Source organism: Peromyscus leucopus, chromosome 13 (assembly GCF_004664715.2).
Source record: "Peromyscus leucopus breed LL Stock chromosome 13, UCI_PerLeu_2.1, whole genome shotgun sequence".
In the NCBI taxonomy this organism is placed as follows: domain Eukaryota; kingdom Metazoa; phylum Chordata; class Mammalia; order Rodentia; family Cricetidae; genus Peromyscus; species Peromyscus leucopus.
This window is the reverse complement of record NC_051074.1, coordinates 20,271,487-20,286,406: the sequence shown is the minus strand read 5'-3', so window position 1 is coordinate 20,286,406 and position 14,920 is coordinate 20,271,487. Positions and strand designations below refer to the sequence as shown.

General features: G+C 44.4%; 1 protein-coding gene across 1 annotated transcript in view; it reads right to left on the bottom strand.

Moving 5' to 3' along the window:
- Man2a1 (mannosidase alpha class 2A member 1) overlaps positions 1–14,466 on the bottom strand; it is a 167,723-nt gene extending 153,257 nt beyond the window's left edge. Inside the window, exon 1 of the mRNA XM_028873993.2 lies at positions 13,844–14,466. Coding sequence (XP_028729826.1) covers positions 13,844–13,978 — 135 coding nt within the window. The 5' untranslated portion in view covers positions 13,979–14,466. The remainder of the gene's footprint in view (positions 1–13,843) is intronic.
- Positions 14,467–14,920: the final 454 nt, after the last annotated feature.

Below are 14,920 nucleotides of genomic sequence, written 5' to 3'. Positions count from 1 at the left end.
TATAAAATATTTTTTAAATGCAGTTTTACTACTTACAAATCCACTAAATAACTACAATTAAGTAGCACTGTACAAATTAACTACTGGCCAGTAGAATTCTTTCTTTAATTCAGCACTTTCAAACCTGTTCTACAGATATGGCTTCCCTTCCTCCTCTCCTCTTCAGCCCCCCAAAAATGTTAATGAACCATATTACTAATGTTTCACTCATGACTTACTTTCAACACATGTACATTCTTTTTAAAAGTTTTTTTCATTTTTATTGTGGCTATCTGTTGGGAGGACACACACATGACACAGTACAACTGTAAAAGTCACAGGACAACCTGCAGGAGTTGGTTCTCAGTTTCCATCATGCAGGACTCAGGAATCAAACTCAGCTTTTCAGGCTTGGGAGCAAGCATCTTTACGCACTGAGACAGCCCTGGTAGGTTTATATTCTTTTCTTTCTTTTTTTCTTTTTGGTTTTTTCAAGACAGGCTTTCTCTGTAGTTTTGGTGCCTGTCCTGGATCTTGCTCTGTAGTCCAGGCTGGCCTCGAACTCACAGTGATCCGCATGACTCTGCCTCCCGAGTGCTGGGATTAAAGGCGTGCGCCACCACCGCCCAGCTATATCTTATACTTAGCATTCTGAGGTCATCTGTGAAGAGTGGATCAACTCCTCATCCAAGAAGTTGCCTGTATGCTCACATGGTACACCTTAGGTGGCACCTGTTCTCAAATAACACAGCTCTGTTGGTGGGCACCACCCCATTAAGTATGGCTGGTCTATTCTGGTCTCTGACATCTATGCCATCTGCCTATCTCTTTATCCACAAGGTAATTATAATGTATTTATACTGAACTCACTCTCCAAAGATCAAGGGCCTACACTGTATCTTAGAATCTGCTGGCGAAAGTTCTGTCAACATGGCAACTTTGAACAAACACAATTTCAATGCAAAAAGAGAATAAATGTCTGAAATGGGAAAAGCCCATCAACCTAAACAGTGTTATTCTATTAAAATAAATGCAATTGGCATGCCTGAGATCATTTCTCATTCAGAAATGATTTGAGAAAGCCTTTGAAAATGGGGTTGTATTAAGTGGATTATCAATCTCCCCTACAATCTTATTTATAGGAATCATTCCCTAAATAGGTCCCTTTTAGTCTTTACTAACAGAAACCAGATATTTAGACAAGCTCCATCTCTAGTCATGTCAACTCTGAATTTCTTGAGCATCAAAGATTCTAAAGTGTTACAGCATTTCTCCTAATTCCATATTGTAGAAACAATAAACTGAGTCAACTAACTGGCCATGTGCAAAATGAGACAGCGAGCAACAGCAAGGCATAACACACCATGAGTGTTAGCATAACACGTCATGAATGCCATGGTGGCTATGAGCATGTCCTGCTCACACACAGGGCCCAAGTTCAGTTCCCAGCACCACACAATCATGTAACTCCAGCTCCAGGGCATCTGACTCTCTCTTCTCCATTCTGTAAGCACCTAAACTCAAACATACACACACACACACACACACACACACACACACACACACAGAGAGAGAGAGAGAGAGAGAGAGAGAAAGGAGAGGGGGAGGCACAAACATATATGTAATTAAAAATAAGATAAATCGTTTTTTAAAAGCACACAATAGTAACAAATTTCTGAGAACACCATCAGCTGTAAAGACACATTCATGATATGAACTTCTTGAGTCTCACATCTTAATTTTCCCAGTAGTTATTGGTTAGATTTTCTTACCCTAAAAGTCTCAAGAAATGGTTTGCACTTCAAGTCTTGGAACTCTTTGGCCCTGCAAGTTTTCAAGAGATGGCCCTGGGCCAAAAGCAATCCTTAGTTCTTAGCATGTGGGTCAGCCAGACAAGAGCGACTCTCGGTCAAGCACAGGCCATCCGGAGGATCTTTTCAGCAAGACAACTGCCCTCCACACCAACCTTGAGCTATGAACCATCCGACTGGTGTCACTACCTTCTGACTCCTTATAAATCTCTCTCTCCATCCTCATCTCCCCCAAGCATACACACCCAATAGTCCGCGCTCTGTCTTACAACCTAGGAAAACTAATCACAATAAACTCAGAAAAACAATAACTTGGTCCCAGCAAGGGTGATACAGATGAGAAGGGTCCTTGTAGGTCTCCTGTTGAGAAGCATCTCTGAAACGCTTCCTCCTGATGTCATCTTTTCGTAGGGATGTTCATCCATGTGCTAGTTGCTCACGAACTGAACACAAGCTGCTGTAGTTTATTAACATCTGCTGCATGATAGTCTCCATGTGAGCAGTTCAGATCTTGGCTACAAGAAACGTCCTTGGCTCAGGGCTCTCCTAACCAGGCACGGCCCCAGAGTGAGCTCATTCTCCCTCAGCGCTCATGGCTCCCCGGTCGGCATCTCCTTCCTTGATCTCTCAGCCCACTTGGCTATTTCCATTAATGTCCACTCCATCATAAATAAAGCTGAACTGGGCTTCACAAACTTGGCTTGTCTTTGCACGCAGTATAAATTGTCTCCAATACCCCAAAAGGAAAAAGTCAAGGGAAAACACGTGACTCAAACCACACTTCGCTTGCCTTTTACCCGTCCGCTAGAAAGTCTTAGTGTTCCCCTCACAAGAATGTCTGTACATTTTTTCTCCTTTTTGATTGTAGCCAATTCAATACTGGAACAAAGATTTACTGCCTTATGTCTGTTACATTACCTCACGCAGATTCTCAGCTGCCTTCCTGTTTCTGAGTCTTCCTACACACTGCTACCAGAATAATCTAGATTGAATATTCTCTTCGCTCCCTTCCAGGTCTCAAATTTTCTACAAAATGAATTCTCTAATACTGCTTTTCTCTCAAGCGGCTGCCTGATACACAGAGTAACTCTAAGAAGATTGCCACATCCTAACTCCCAACTCTAGCCTGACTCCAGGCAACTCATTATTTTATTATAAACTACTCTTTCCGTTTGTCTTCTGTTTTGTTTTGTTCCATTTTTTCGTTTCTTTGTTTTTGTTTTGGTTTTTGAGACAGGGTCTCTCTGTGCAGCCCTGGCTATCCTGGAACTCACTGTGTAGACCAGGCTGGCCTTGCACTCAGAGAACCTGCCTGCCTTTGATTCTAGAGTGCTAGGATTAAAGGCATGCACCACCACACCCGGCTCCACACTACCCTTTAAAGCACCCAAAGACTTATCTAGACAAGTCACTCTCCTCAGCCCTTGTCAAATGCCCAAGTTCGGGTTGCAGGACTAGCAAAGTGCTGTATTTCACACTAGCAAGGATCCTACCCCCTGCCAAGTCCAATTGCAAATACTCAACTTCTTCCTCTTCTTGAGTCCGGCAAACTAGGCCATCATCAGAACATGGCGGCTGTGTTTCTGAGTTCCGTTTGAAGTCTATGCCCTGAACGATAAGAACATGGACAACTGCAGGTATGCCGGATCTACAGTCCAACAATCTACACAGATCCTGGGACAGCTAGAGTATAAACGAAGCCCACCAACATTTGTAGACATCTACACCATGTCCCAATACCAAACGGTTGGAGAGTCCCAGGCTACTGTTTTATTCTTCACTTCTGTATCCCCAGAATGTGCAACAGTATTTAGGGAACATAACCTGTGCATTGCCTATTTCCATACACTGGTAAAGTTTAGCATTTCTTGAATACTTAACATGTGCCCAATATGATCCTAATCTCATTAACTCCTAATGAAAACATGAATGGCACTTAGCTATCTGTTTCACATACAATACTTATATTTCCCAAAATAACCTAAGAAGCACTTTCTAAGTGAGAAGTATATCTAGTATGCCCATCAAAACCTCTGTAAGATCTATCATTCTGCGAAGTTCAAAAACCTGTGCTTGTAATGGTGCATCAGAACAGCCACTGAACCACAGCTTAGGACACATGCATGTCCAGCTAGGTATTGGTGATGAGTGGGCACACTGATGAGGTCTAACCACCCAGTACCCATAATGTGAAAAATCAAAGACTAAATTAACCAGCCTAAGGACCCTTTCCACTCTCAAATTCTATGCCTATTCTCTTATGCATGACTTATCTGGGAGGCTAATGACTGTTGAAGAGAACGTTTTACTCTGAAACAGCAAATTGTAGACTTTTTTTTCCCCCAGGACAATGATGCTAAGGATGATCCAGTCTTGGGCTTTCTTGAGTGTTCCACGGTCACAAGTTCCTACCCTCCAGAGAAAATGTCACCACAAGGCTCCCACCCATGAATTCCATGCCTAAGGCACAAAAGAATCTCAGAGGTTTACACCCTCCATGCTGGCATGTCAGCTGGTGCTGTCGTTAGTTCAAGTCTTGTTTAGGCAGCCATATTGCTGAGATTTCACGGGTGCAGCTTCCCTGTCACGTCTAAAGGATACAGTCTCTCAACATATATCCTGGTCCTCTGTCTCTTACAATCTTTTCATGCCTTCTTCTACAATGTTCCCTGAGCCTTAGGTGTGGGCGTTACCAAGCTTTAGGGCATCAACCCTATGTTCTCTGCCTGCATTCTGACCAGCTGGGGCTTTCTGCAATGGTCTCCATCTGCTGCAAAAAGAAGCTTCTGTAATGAACGGTGAGAGCGACAGGTATCTGTGGATGGAAGACATACATACAAGCTACACTAAACAGACCCAGCACACACACACACACACACACACACACACACACACACACACACACACACACACAAAAATAATTAAAGAGAAAGCAAGTTGGGGGCATGGGAGTGATTAAAGAGGGGAAAACAATGTAATTATATTTTAATTTTAAACATTGTTTTGAAAAAGAATGTAAACCCCCCCATTTAATTTTTATGTAAGCGTTTTAATGTAAACACAATGTATTTCAATCAAACAAAAGATATTAATAGAAGACCTCAGAGGGAATGCTGCAAAGGATGCAGGGGCCCAAGTCCACACCCTGAAGGGAAGGGGCCCCTCGTGGGAACAAAAACCAAGCAGCGCTTATCCTGGAAGCAGTGTGGCAATCTGAGTCAACATGAACTGGGAACAACCACCAGAAAGGGCAAAATTTCTTTCTTTTGAGTCTATAAAACCTTAAGCGTCCAAAGTATTGATATGTGCTGAGTTGTAAAGCTACTTTTAACAAAACAAGATGCAAGAGACAGGATTCAGTGATTTCCATTCCAGTGATATAAAGGGAAAATAAATTAGAAATAGACCTAGAAAACACAAGCTACAAGGAAGCCACAGTCCAGATGTGAACGAGATGAAAACAGCATGGTTTTTAACAGCTGGAACATAGGATATGAGAATCCATTTGCCCAGATGCCAAGTGCAACATACTTAAGAATTCAATATCCCCCTTCTTTCCCTATAAGGCCAAATTACCAGACACAGCGAACCACACTATGCTATTGATACTTGCAGTGTTTAGTATGTTTAAATATTTTGATGTATTTTGAGTGATAAATAAAAAGCATACACATTTATCAGGTAAAACATGTTGCTTTGAAATGCCTATACATTTTGGAACATGCAATCAAGTTAACAAATGTATTAGTTCTCAAAATGAACACCTCTGTAATAAGAACCCTTGGAATCTCCTCACGCAGTTCTGAAGACTACGATACATTGTTATTATCCATAGTTAACATATTATACAATAAATCTTTCAGCCTTTCCTGTATTGGAAATTCTGTATCCTCTGTTTTTAGTTTTCAACCTTTGTAGCCAATAGGCAGAGCATGTAAGACATGAAGTCCTGCAATGAAATGCAAATGATTTAAAGTTTATGGATGATTAAAAGAAGCTGATCGTTCAAGGAATACGGAGAATGAAAAGAAAGAGAAACAAGTAGAAGACGTTGAAAACACCACCCTCTCCATCTGATAGGTGGGGAGTCAAGAGCTCATACCTAATAGTGATAGATCAGGAATGCACATGGAATTATATCCTTCCAAGTTATTACAGATATCAAACAGAAGAATTAAGTACCAAAGTAACTTTTATGAAAGGGAGAGAGGAATCCCTTATTTTTATAAAAGGAAACAGTAGGTCAAGATGAAACAATGTTGTTTGTCAGAGCATGTGACTGTAAGGTGAGTCAGAAAGAGAATACAGGCGGAGTGAGGACCCTTCAGAAGCTGGACTGAGGACCACTGAGTTGGCTGACAGAGAAGAGAGATTTCAGTTGTCAGTGCACACCTCTCTCTGTGTGTGTATGTGTGTGTGTATGTTTGTGTGTGTGTGTGTGTGTGTGTGTGTGTATGCACATCTCTCTGCTTTGAGGGGTTTTGGTTTCTGATATTATTTCTATGTGTACCTATACCTTATCAAAATAGATCCCTGTCAAGACTGTCAGTTCTCCTAATCCAACATGAAGTGGGTCACTAGAAAGGCCACAGCGTAAGGTCTAGTTCAGAATCTGTTTGCTCTTCAGAAAAAATGATGATGATGATGATGATAATCCTAGACCCGAAAACAAGGCCATCTGAAAAATACACAATGCATACATTGAAAGGGGAAAGAGAATAACGAGAAAACAGCCAGGCAGTGGTGGCACACGCCTTTAATCCCAGTACTTGGGAGGCAGAGGCAGGTTGATCTCTGTGCGTTCGAGGCCAGCCTGGTCTACAGAGTGAGATCCAGGACAGGCTCCAAAGCTATACAGAGAAACCCTGTCTCAAAAAAAAAAAAAAAAGTCAAGCACAGAAATGATTAAATGAGAGCGCCACACCCACTTGGTTTCAACCAAGTGTACTGTGACTTAAAGGTGATGGTCCAATCTCCAAAGATACGACTAAGAAGAAAGGTAGACATGAGCTTTAAGAGTGATGAAACAGAGGGTGTTATTCTTTAGTGAACGGAAGTCTAGATCCCAGGCAGTCCTCCAGACCACAGAGAGAACTGTCCTGCCCTGTATAAATAGTTTACGAAAGAGATCCACACGTGAGGCCTGCTTCAGCAATACCAACTAACCCAAATGTTGAGATTGGGCTCTGTCCTCTGGCCATCTGGGGCCCACAGCAGCAAGACACAGCAAAGTCAGGGGCTGCCACCATGAAGGTATAGACTCATCTTGCTGGGTTCGTGGTCCAAAACACTCCTGCGCTGAGCAGTCCCTCCAGGGAGAAACTTTCGACTTTTAGGGTCTGGTGGTGCACGCTGTAATCCTAGCTACTCTAGAGGCTAAGACAGGAAGAACACAAGTTCAAGGCCTGCCGGAACGACACAGTGAGTCCCAAACCAGGCTATCCAACATATTAAGACCTTGTCTCAAAATAAAGAGTTTAAAAAAAAAAAAAAAAAAAGACAAAGGGCTAGGAGATGGGGTGGTGATGGGAATGTGGTTCAGTGGGAGAATATTTGCCTAGCATGTGTAAGGTCCTGGGCTCAAGTCCTAGAACACCAATAAGTAAATTAATTAATTAATCAAACAAATAAATAAATAAATTGAAATTGAAATTTCAGGTGACATACAGGAAGTAATTAAGTATATCATGCATGTCTATGATTTAGCATAGACATTCCCCAAGGATACAAAGAAATCTATGAGGCATGTAGATAAACACAAGTTCTAAGGTAGAAATTTTGATCAGTATTTATTTAACCAGTTTATAGGAATGTTGCTTTCAATGAATCTACTTTTGCTTCAGCATATTGTTTGCCTCCAACAGCAGAGAAGAACAGTTTAAACCCAGAATTACTAAACCCTTTTCTGAAAAGTGTCAGGTAATAAATATATCAGGTTTTATGGTCCAGAAGGTTTCTGCCCACCCATTTGACTCTGCTAAGAGGATTCATACACAACTAGCTATGGAGATTCCATGAAATTAAATTAACTATTCAAAAATGTAAAAATCATTTTTAGCTATGGCCCTACAAAAAAGGAGGTACTAGGTCAATCTGTTTCACCATTAGCTGTCTTAGGAGGCATGTGGACAAGAGACGACGAAGACAGGATTCACCAAGAACGTCATTGTTCTCCTGCTCACCTCCCCATTCCTCCTCCTAACATACCATCTGGAAGACAAGTTGAAATGAACAGTAGGAAAGACTGTACTTTCCAGATCCTCCTCTGCCCTTTCCCATCCCAAGAAGATACACAAAATGCAAGAGCCAGAACCATCCGAGTGAAGAAGAAATCCAAGCTGAGAAACCGTCAAACTTTCAAGTAATGCTTGCAAACGACTTTATGCCACCTTATCACTAATCGATACAGCTTGCCTTCCCATTCTGAAAGGCAGGGAGAATAAAGCTGGACTACTGCCAAGCTCCAAGGAGCTTGGAAAACCACCTAATCGCTAAGACGTGAGAAGAACGCTTTTATTGAAATGTGTATGTCCAATTGGTAAAGACGAAGAAGGTAAATTCTGTTAACCTTCCCTTTTTCCCTTTAATTTGTATATGAACATAATTTATCCTTGTTTTCTGTAACATACTGCAATTTACAATCTTAGATATGGAACTAAATTTTAAGCACCCAGAGAAAGAATGGAATATGAGCATCTAAGCATGCTACTTATCCTTCAGAACACTAGAACTAGACAGACCTTTCAATCACTCTTTCCTAAAATGCAAAATGCCCAGAAAGTACACTGTGTTTAAAAAAAAAAAAAAAAAGGCCTTTGTCCAGATCACAGCCAAACTGATTTTCAGTGGGGACAGTTTTTCCCCCATCAGAGGTTATTTATATCTAGCAGATGTCTGGGGATATTTTTTGATTGCTACAAATGGGGGACAAGAAAGGAGACAAGACAAGCGGCTGCCAGTATATACTAGGAAGAGAACAGGGTACTACCAGATACCTTATGACATAGGGGGAAGCCGTAACAACAAGAATTGTCAGACCCAAAAAAATTATCAACAGCAAAGGGGTTAAAAAACATGAAATGAAGGAGTGGAGAGGTAGCATGTGTCGTTATAAACTCTAGTGCCTCAATATTGGAAACAAGATGTTAGATCCAGAATTTAACACTGAAGGACTGATGGCATCTCCCATCTGTATACCAGTACAAAGGATATTACCTTAAACACATCCTCTCTCCATCACTCCACCTAGACTTACACAACAGACAGAATTATTCAAATCAAGCCATGAATCTGTATCAGGAGGCAAAATCAACAACAGGTACTCACTAAAGGACAGGGTCTGGGCTCCATTACAGAGCAGTCCATTCTCCAAGTCCAAACTTGAACATGGTTTCAGCCATAAAACTAGTGGTGTGGCTTAGGAAGGGAAGTTAAAACCCATTTTAATGTCAATGCAAATGCTTCCTGACCTGATCAATCTCCTATCGACAACTATGGAAAGAACCAAAGCTCTCTACTTTATAGTATTCCTCTCCACAGTTCTAGAGAAACACTATGAACAAGCCGCTGCCACATCACGACCTGGACCACTAAGGATCAGGATCCAAAAATAGAGCAAACCTTTTGTAAGTCAGAAACCACGGCTCCCCTGAGCAGATGACTGGCCATCGATTTTCTTAGAGTTTTCTATGGAAATAGGGAAACAACCAGGGGAAACTGAGGCCTCTGAATGGAGAAAGCTGGAGACCAGAAGGGACCAGCAAGAATGCCCCCTCAGTCTTCTAGGTAAACATTTTAACATCACAAAAACCAATAGCAAGCTCAGAGTAAAAACACACAAAAGGTCAATTTCATCAATGTGCTGTCCATACTGCGGAAATCCCTTAAGGCTAATAAATCATGAACAGAACAATCTCCTTCCAATAAAAAGAATCCTGACACCTGTTATCAAAGTACTTACTTCTTCAGGTCTTGATCCAGGAACAATACATGCAAATCAGTTTTAAAAATAAAGCCTTCAGATGAAATCTAGCCATGGCATCTGGTCCAGCTTACTCTCAGAAGACCAAGTCTGAGACCTGTGCTTAGCAGAGGAGTCCCTGAAGACTACTGACCTCTGGATGGGGATAGAGAAGACCCACCTCAGAGAAGTCCCAGAAGACTACTGACCTTGGGAGGGATGGAGGGGAACCACCTCAAGATTCTTAAAAGTTCTTGAATCTAATGCCGGTTGCCATCAAAGCTCCATCCTCTCCCAAAAGTCCCAGATCTCAACCATTATAGCTCAGGAAACCAGACAACCCTACTGTGCTCCCTAAACAAACCCTAGCAGCAACAGCTATTGTCGCAAATACAGTGCCCTGGTGGGTGTGGGGGAACACTTTCATTAGATATAGCATGCTTCAGACTAAAAGATTTATAAAAACAAGGAACAGCAGCTAGGACATGAAGGTCCTCATACTTTCTGCTGTGGATCCATTTTTATTAACATGTTCTGTGCTGCACTCAAAATTACTAGTGTGGTTCTGATTGTGTGAGGGTGTGTGCTTATATGTAGGTAAGGTCTACATTGCTTAGGCTGGCCCAAGACATGCATCAATACTCCTGCCTCAGCTTCCCAAGTGCTTTAGCATCTTTTAAGATGCTAGTGGTGTAAAGAATTTAAATATATATATATATATATATATATATATATATATATATATATATATATATATATATATATATAGTTTCAAGGGTTTTTTTTCCAGGCATCAAAATCCCTACCATATTGGCTTTCAAATCAAGTGCATCAACACATTCCCATTTTCGCACTTGATAAACGTTATCTGAGCCCTAAGATCAAGTCTGGACTTCACTTGTACATTTTCACTATTCTCTAACTTCTGCAGAGCCGTTCCAATGCTAACATCAGTCCCGACGTCATGTGATATCCTAGTCAAAGCCATTCCTTGTTACACAAACTCTGATTCCTTGTTTCAATTCTAGTTTTTCCTAGGGTACATAGTAACAACTAGAGAAATTGCTAATTAGAATGGCCAGCCCTTTCAGGGAGCTGTAACATTTCTCCAACCCATCTGCTCAGACTCTCGTGGCTAGCATAAAGCATTTTCACAGCAATAGGTCCCAGCCAACCTCTCATTCAGACTCAAGTTTAGGGTTGTTGTTGTTGTATTTGTTTGTTTTTGGCTTTGCTTTTTTAAAAATTTTGTTTGATTTACTTATTTTTATTTTTTTTTTAGTTGAGATCAAATAACCCTAAGAATGTAGGCCACCTGCAGCCACAGCCTCTGGCCTTAAAGAAGTTCTTACAGTAACACTTAAAGGAAGGTCTTACAGTAACCACTAAGAGGGAAAGGCCCTCTTGGTAGTCTGCAAGCAGGCAGGGCTCTGCGAGTGGGTAGGGTGGGAGTGGAGCTGGGGTGCCCTGGAGTAATCTAGCCTCAGGACTAATTAGGTGGCAGGAAACAAAGTTGCAAGAGCACAGGAAAGAACAAAAGTCCAAAGAACAACAAACATAGACGCTCTCAACCTAGGATGGTCTTTAAATACAGTTTGCATTCTAAATGGATGGCACACCTTAATGAAGTTACCACATTAAGCGAAAGAAACTAAAATGCACACTATAACCTCTGGCTGCATTAAACACACATACACTGACAAACCGGCTCTACTTAAACTCAAGGATTCACCCCCAAAACCTGCTCAAGAAACAGACTGCAACATAGTTTCGCTATGCCTGGCACTGTTTTGAAATTAAAGTTAACATATAGTTTAGATACAGGGGAAAAAAATTAAAGAACCTACCTACATGTTGGATGCTCTGCTTCGTAATGGTTTTCTTTCTAATAATGTTTGGCTGTGAAGTAATTTAGAAGACATTCTGGGAAAGCAAAAAACTGAAGCAGTGAATGTTTTAGCAAAAGGACCACATTATGCCTTCACAATAAAGGTTACTTGGGGGGCGGGAGGGGAGGATGTCATAAGTTAAGGTTCCATAGATCAGGCAACAAGAAGGCTCCAGCCCAGCTCTAGCAAGAGGATTCCAAGAGGCAAGACAGCTTTGTGGCTCTGAGACTACACTCTAAGAGCTGCCTGTTGAAGTCCTAGAATTTGTCTGTGACCTTGAGCATGGTAATGCCTCACTCAGTGCCTCAGTTCCACACCAACTGACTGGTAGTTGAGGAAATCAAGTTCATCATACAAGGAGGCACTCTAGCTAATGCCAAACACATGATTCTCAGGCTTCCAGAGAGAGCTTATGAAGTCTGCCCACTGGGAGATTCAGTGGCCCGCTAATACTAAACCTTTCTACGGTTGAAGTCCAGATGCGAAACAGAGGCTACCACTCCCAAGCCCTCTCTCTGTACAGAAAACACACCTCTACAGGCACTTCTCCTGAAGCCCACCACCACGGCTCCCTACCGAATGCTGCATGCTCTAGGCAGAACCTCAACTTCCCAGTGAGCTGGGGGCTCACATGGAAACAGAATTAACTGCTTAAGAGTTCTCAGTAACTGAATGAGTCACTCATGGCTTTAGAAACAGAGGGAAATGTCAAGGTTGCCAGAGAACCCCATGCAGATGTTTGCATAAATCATGCTCAAGTGATCACCCATCCAAAGCCAGAGGATAGTATTAAGACATCACTAAGTAAAAGGGTTCCATTTTATATTTCCTGTAATGGAGAAAATTCTGGAAATGGGGTTAAGAGGATCACAGTAAGTTTAACTCCTAAATTACCGAGAATATGGAACAAAACTCAGAACTCCTGGGCTCTGGCCGCATGGATTTACCTGTTGTCAAACTGTTTACTTCAGTCTCATCAACAAGCCTGGTGTAAACTCCAAGTTCAAAATCTAAAGGCAGCCAATAGTGCTTGTTACATATTTTCTCTATCGTACTATCTAGGGAAAGCGGAAGCTGTGAACATTTGGAAACATCTGTCTGCAGCCAGGTTTTTTAATTCCACTCTTCTAAAACTTATTTCCAGTGCTCTGGACTAATGACAGCATCCCTCATTCCTCGTTTCAATTTCATAATACTTCAAGCTTGTACTTTAATTTCAGTTCCCACCAAACCATTAACCCTCGTATATCAATCAGAAGAAGCGGCCAGGATTGTTTTCAATCATTTAAACCGTGAAAGAAAAAAAATAAATAAATAAACACCAGCCTCGTTTGAATAGGTCACAGATTTCTCTAGTCGACTAACAGTTAGCTTGTCAATATTTGGATTCTTCCAAGTGCTCCACACCGCATCTGCTTTCACTAAAATGTGTATATGTCGACGGCAAAGAGCTATAAAGGCCACTAGCAACTGCTGCGCAATAACCTTCCAAACAGAACCCATTGCATCGATTTGCTTATTTTTAGTAACTTTTCCTGAAAGACTTGGGTGGGTCTTTTTTTTTTTTTCAACTCCTTTGCCAGTGTGACCACCCGGCACAGAACTGAGCGCCACACAGCTTCCATCAGGAGTATAACACGCGCTTCCCAGCTCTGCTCCAAATCACCCGATGTAACAGCTGAAGAATGACGACACTAAAATCAACGCTACTTACTATCCACGTCCAAAAGGGCTGCAACAGGAAATAAACTTTTTCTCTCTTAAGAGACAGTGAAGGGGGACGGGAGCAAAAACAGAAACCTGTTTTTTTTTTTAGGTGGGCTAGGTGGGCTGCGCTTCGGCTGTGCGCAAGAGGGGGGATCTGGGCAGCCTCTGGCAGCTCAACCCTGAGCCAGGCGAGGGGGCGACCCACAGCGACACTCATACCACGCCGGTTCCCTGTCAGCAGGTGCCCGAGGGCACTCCACAGGCCCGGGTGCGAATGCCCGAACAAGGCCACTTCTGGAGAGCGCGAAGCTGTCACCGAACGACGCCCAGCACTTTGCGAACTTGGCGGTCCGAGCGCGACCCAGCCTGGGCCGGATGAGGCTCAGCTGGTCGTCGGGTGTGGCCTCACCCTGCCCCGGTGCCGAGCGAGCGAGCGAGCGTCTGCGAGAAGTGAGAGCCCCCGAGGCTAGCCCTCCAGCCCCGCGCCAGGTGCTTACCTGCGGGAAGGAGCCCTCCCGGCGCGGGCCCCGAGGGTAGTCCAAGTGACCCCTGTCCAGCATCAGGTAGAGTGAGAAAATGACGACGCAGAAGATCGCGCTGCCGAACACGGTGAACTGGCGACTTAACTTCATTTTTTTCCTCGATAGACTCAGAGCCAGGACACGGTCCTCACACGAGAGAGGCGGAGGACTGGAGACTCCAGCCCGCGATCGCCCAGGGCTCTCTGCTCGGGGCTGCACACTCTACAGCGCGGGTCCCGGCCGCGCTCCGCACCTCGTCCCCGGAGCCACCACGCGCCCTCGGCCTACGCCCTGGCCCGCTGCCCTCCCCGGGGCTGGCCGTCCCTGCAAGGCGGACTCCTGAGCAGCAAAGGAAAGGGTCCCCACGAACTTGCTCTCCTGCTGGGGACCGACACCCGTAGTAGGGCGCGCGGAGCAGGCAGAGGAGAGGTCGCTGCCCCGACTTCCTGCCACCGCCGCCACGACTGAGTCGGCAGGAAAAGTTTTCTCGACAAGGGCAGGCGTGTCCTCGGCGCCCAGAGAACGCGCGGGTTCCGCGGCTCCGGGGGCCGGGCGTGCAGCGCTGGGAGCGAGGAGCGCGCGGAAGGAGGAACTGGACCTGGAAGCGCCGTGCCCCACAACTTAGCGCTGGGACACCCAGGCCCGCCCCCGCCACACCGCCCCCGCGTCCCCGCCGGAGCCCCTTCCTGCCGCGGCTACTGCGGGGGCCCGGCCGGGGTGCACCTTGGGCTCCGGGGCGCTGCGATCCAGGACTTTCCTCGGGTGTGTGTGTCCGTTCCCCGGCCTCTCCCGGCCCCCGCCTCCCCTACCTTCTCCCTCCCGGGCCGGAGCTGCACGCGGAGGGCGCAGGGGGCCGGGCGGCGCCGGGAGGGAGGCAAAGCAGAGAGCACGGAGAGGACCGTCCCCGGAGAGGAGCCCGCTCCAGCTGCAGCCGTGAGCACCCCCCCGCCTCCTTCCCGCCCCGAAAACGCGGAGATGGCGGCGGCAGCCACGAGAGGAAGAGCCGGCTTCCCCAGCGCCACTCGGCGCTCCAGTACCGCCCGCCACGAGCTG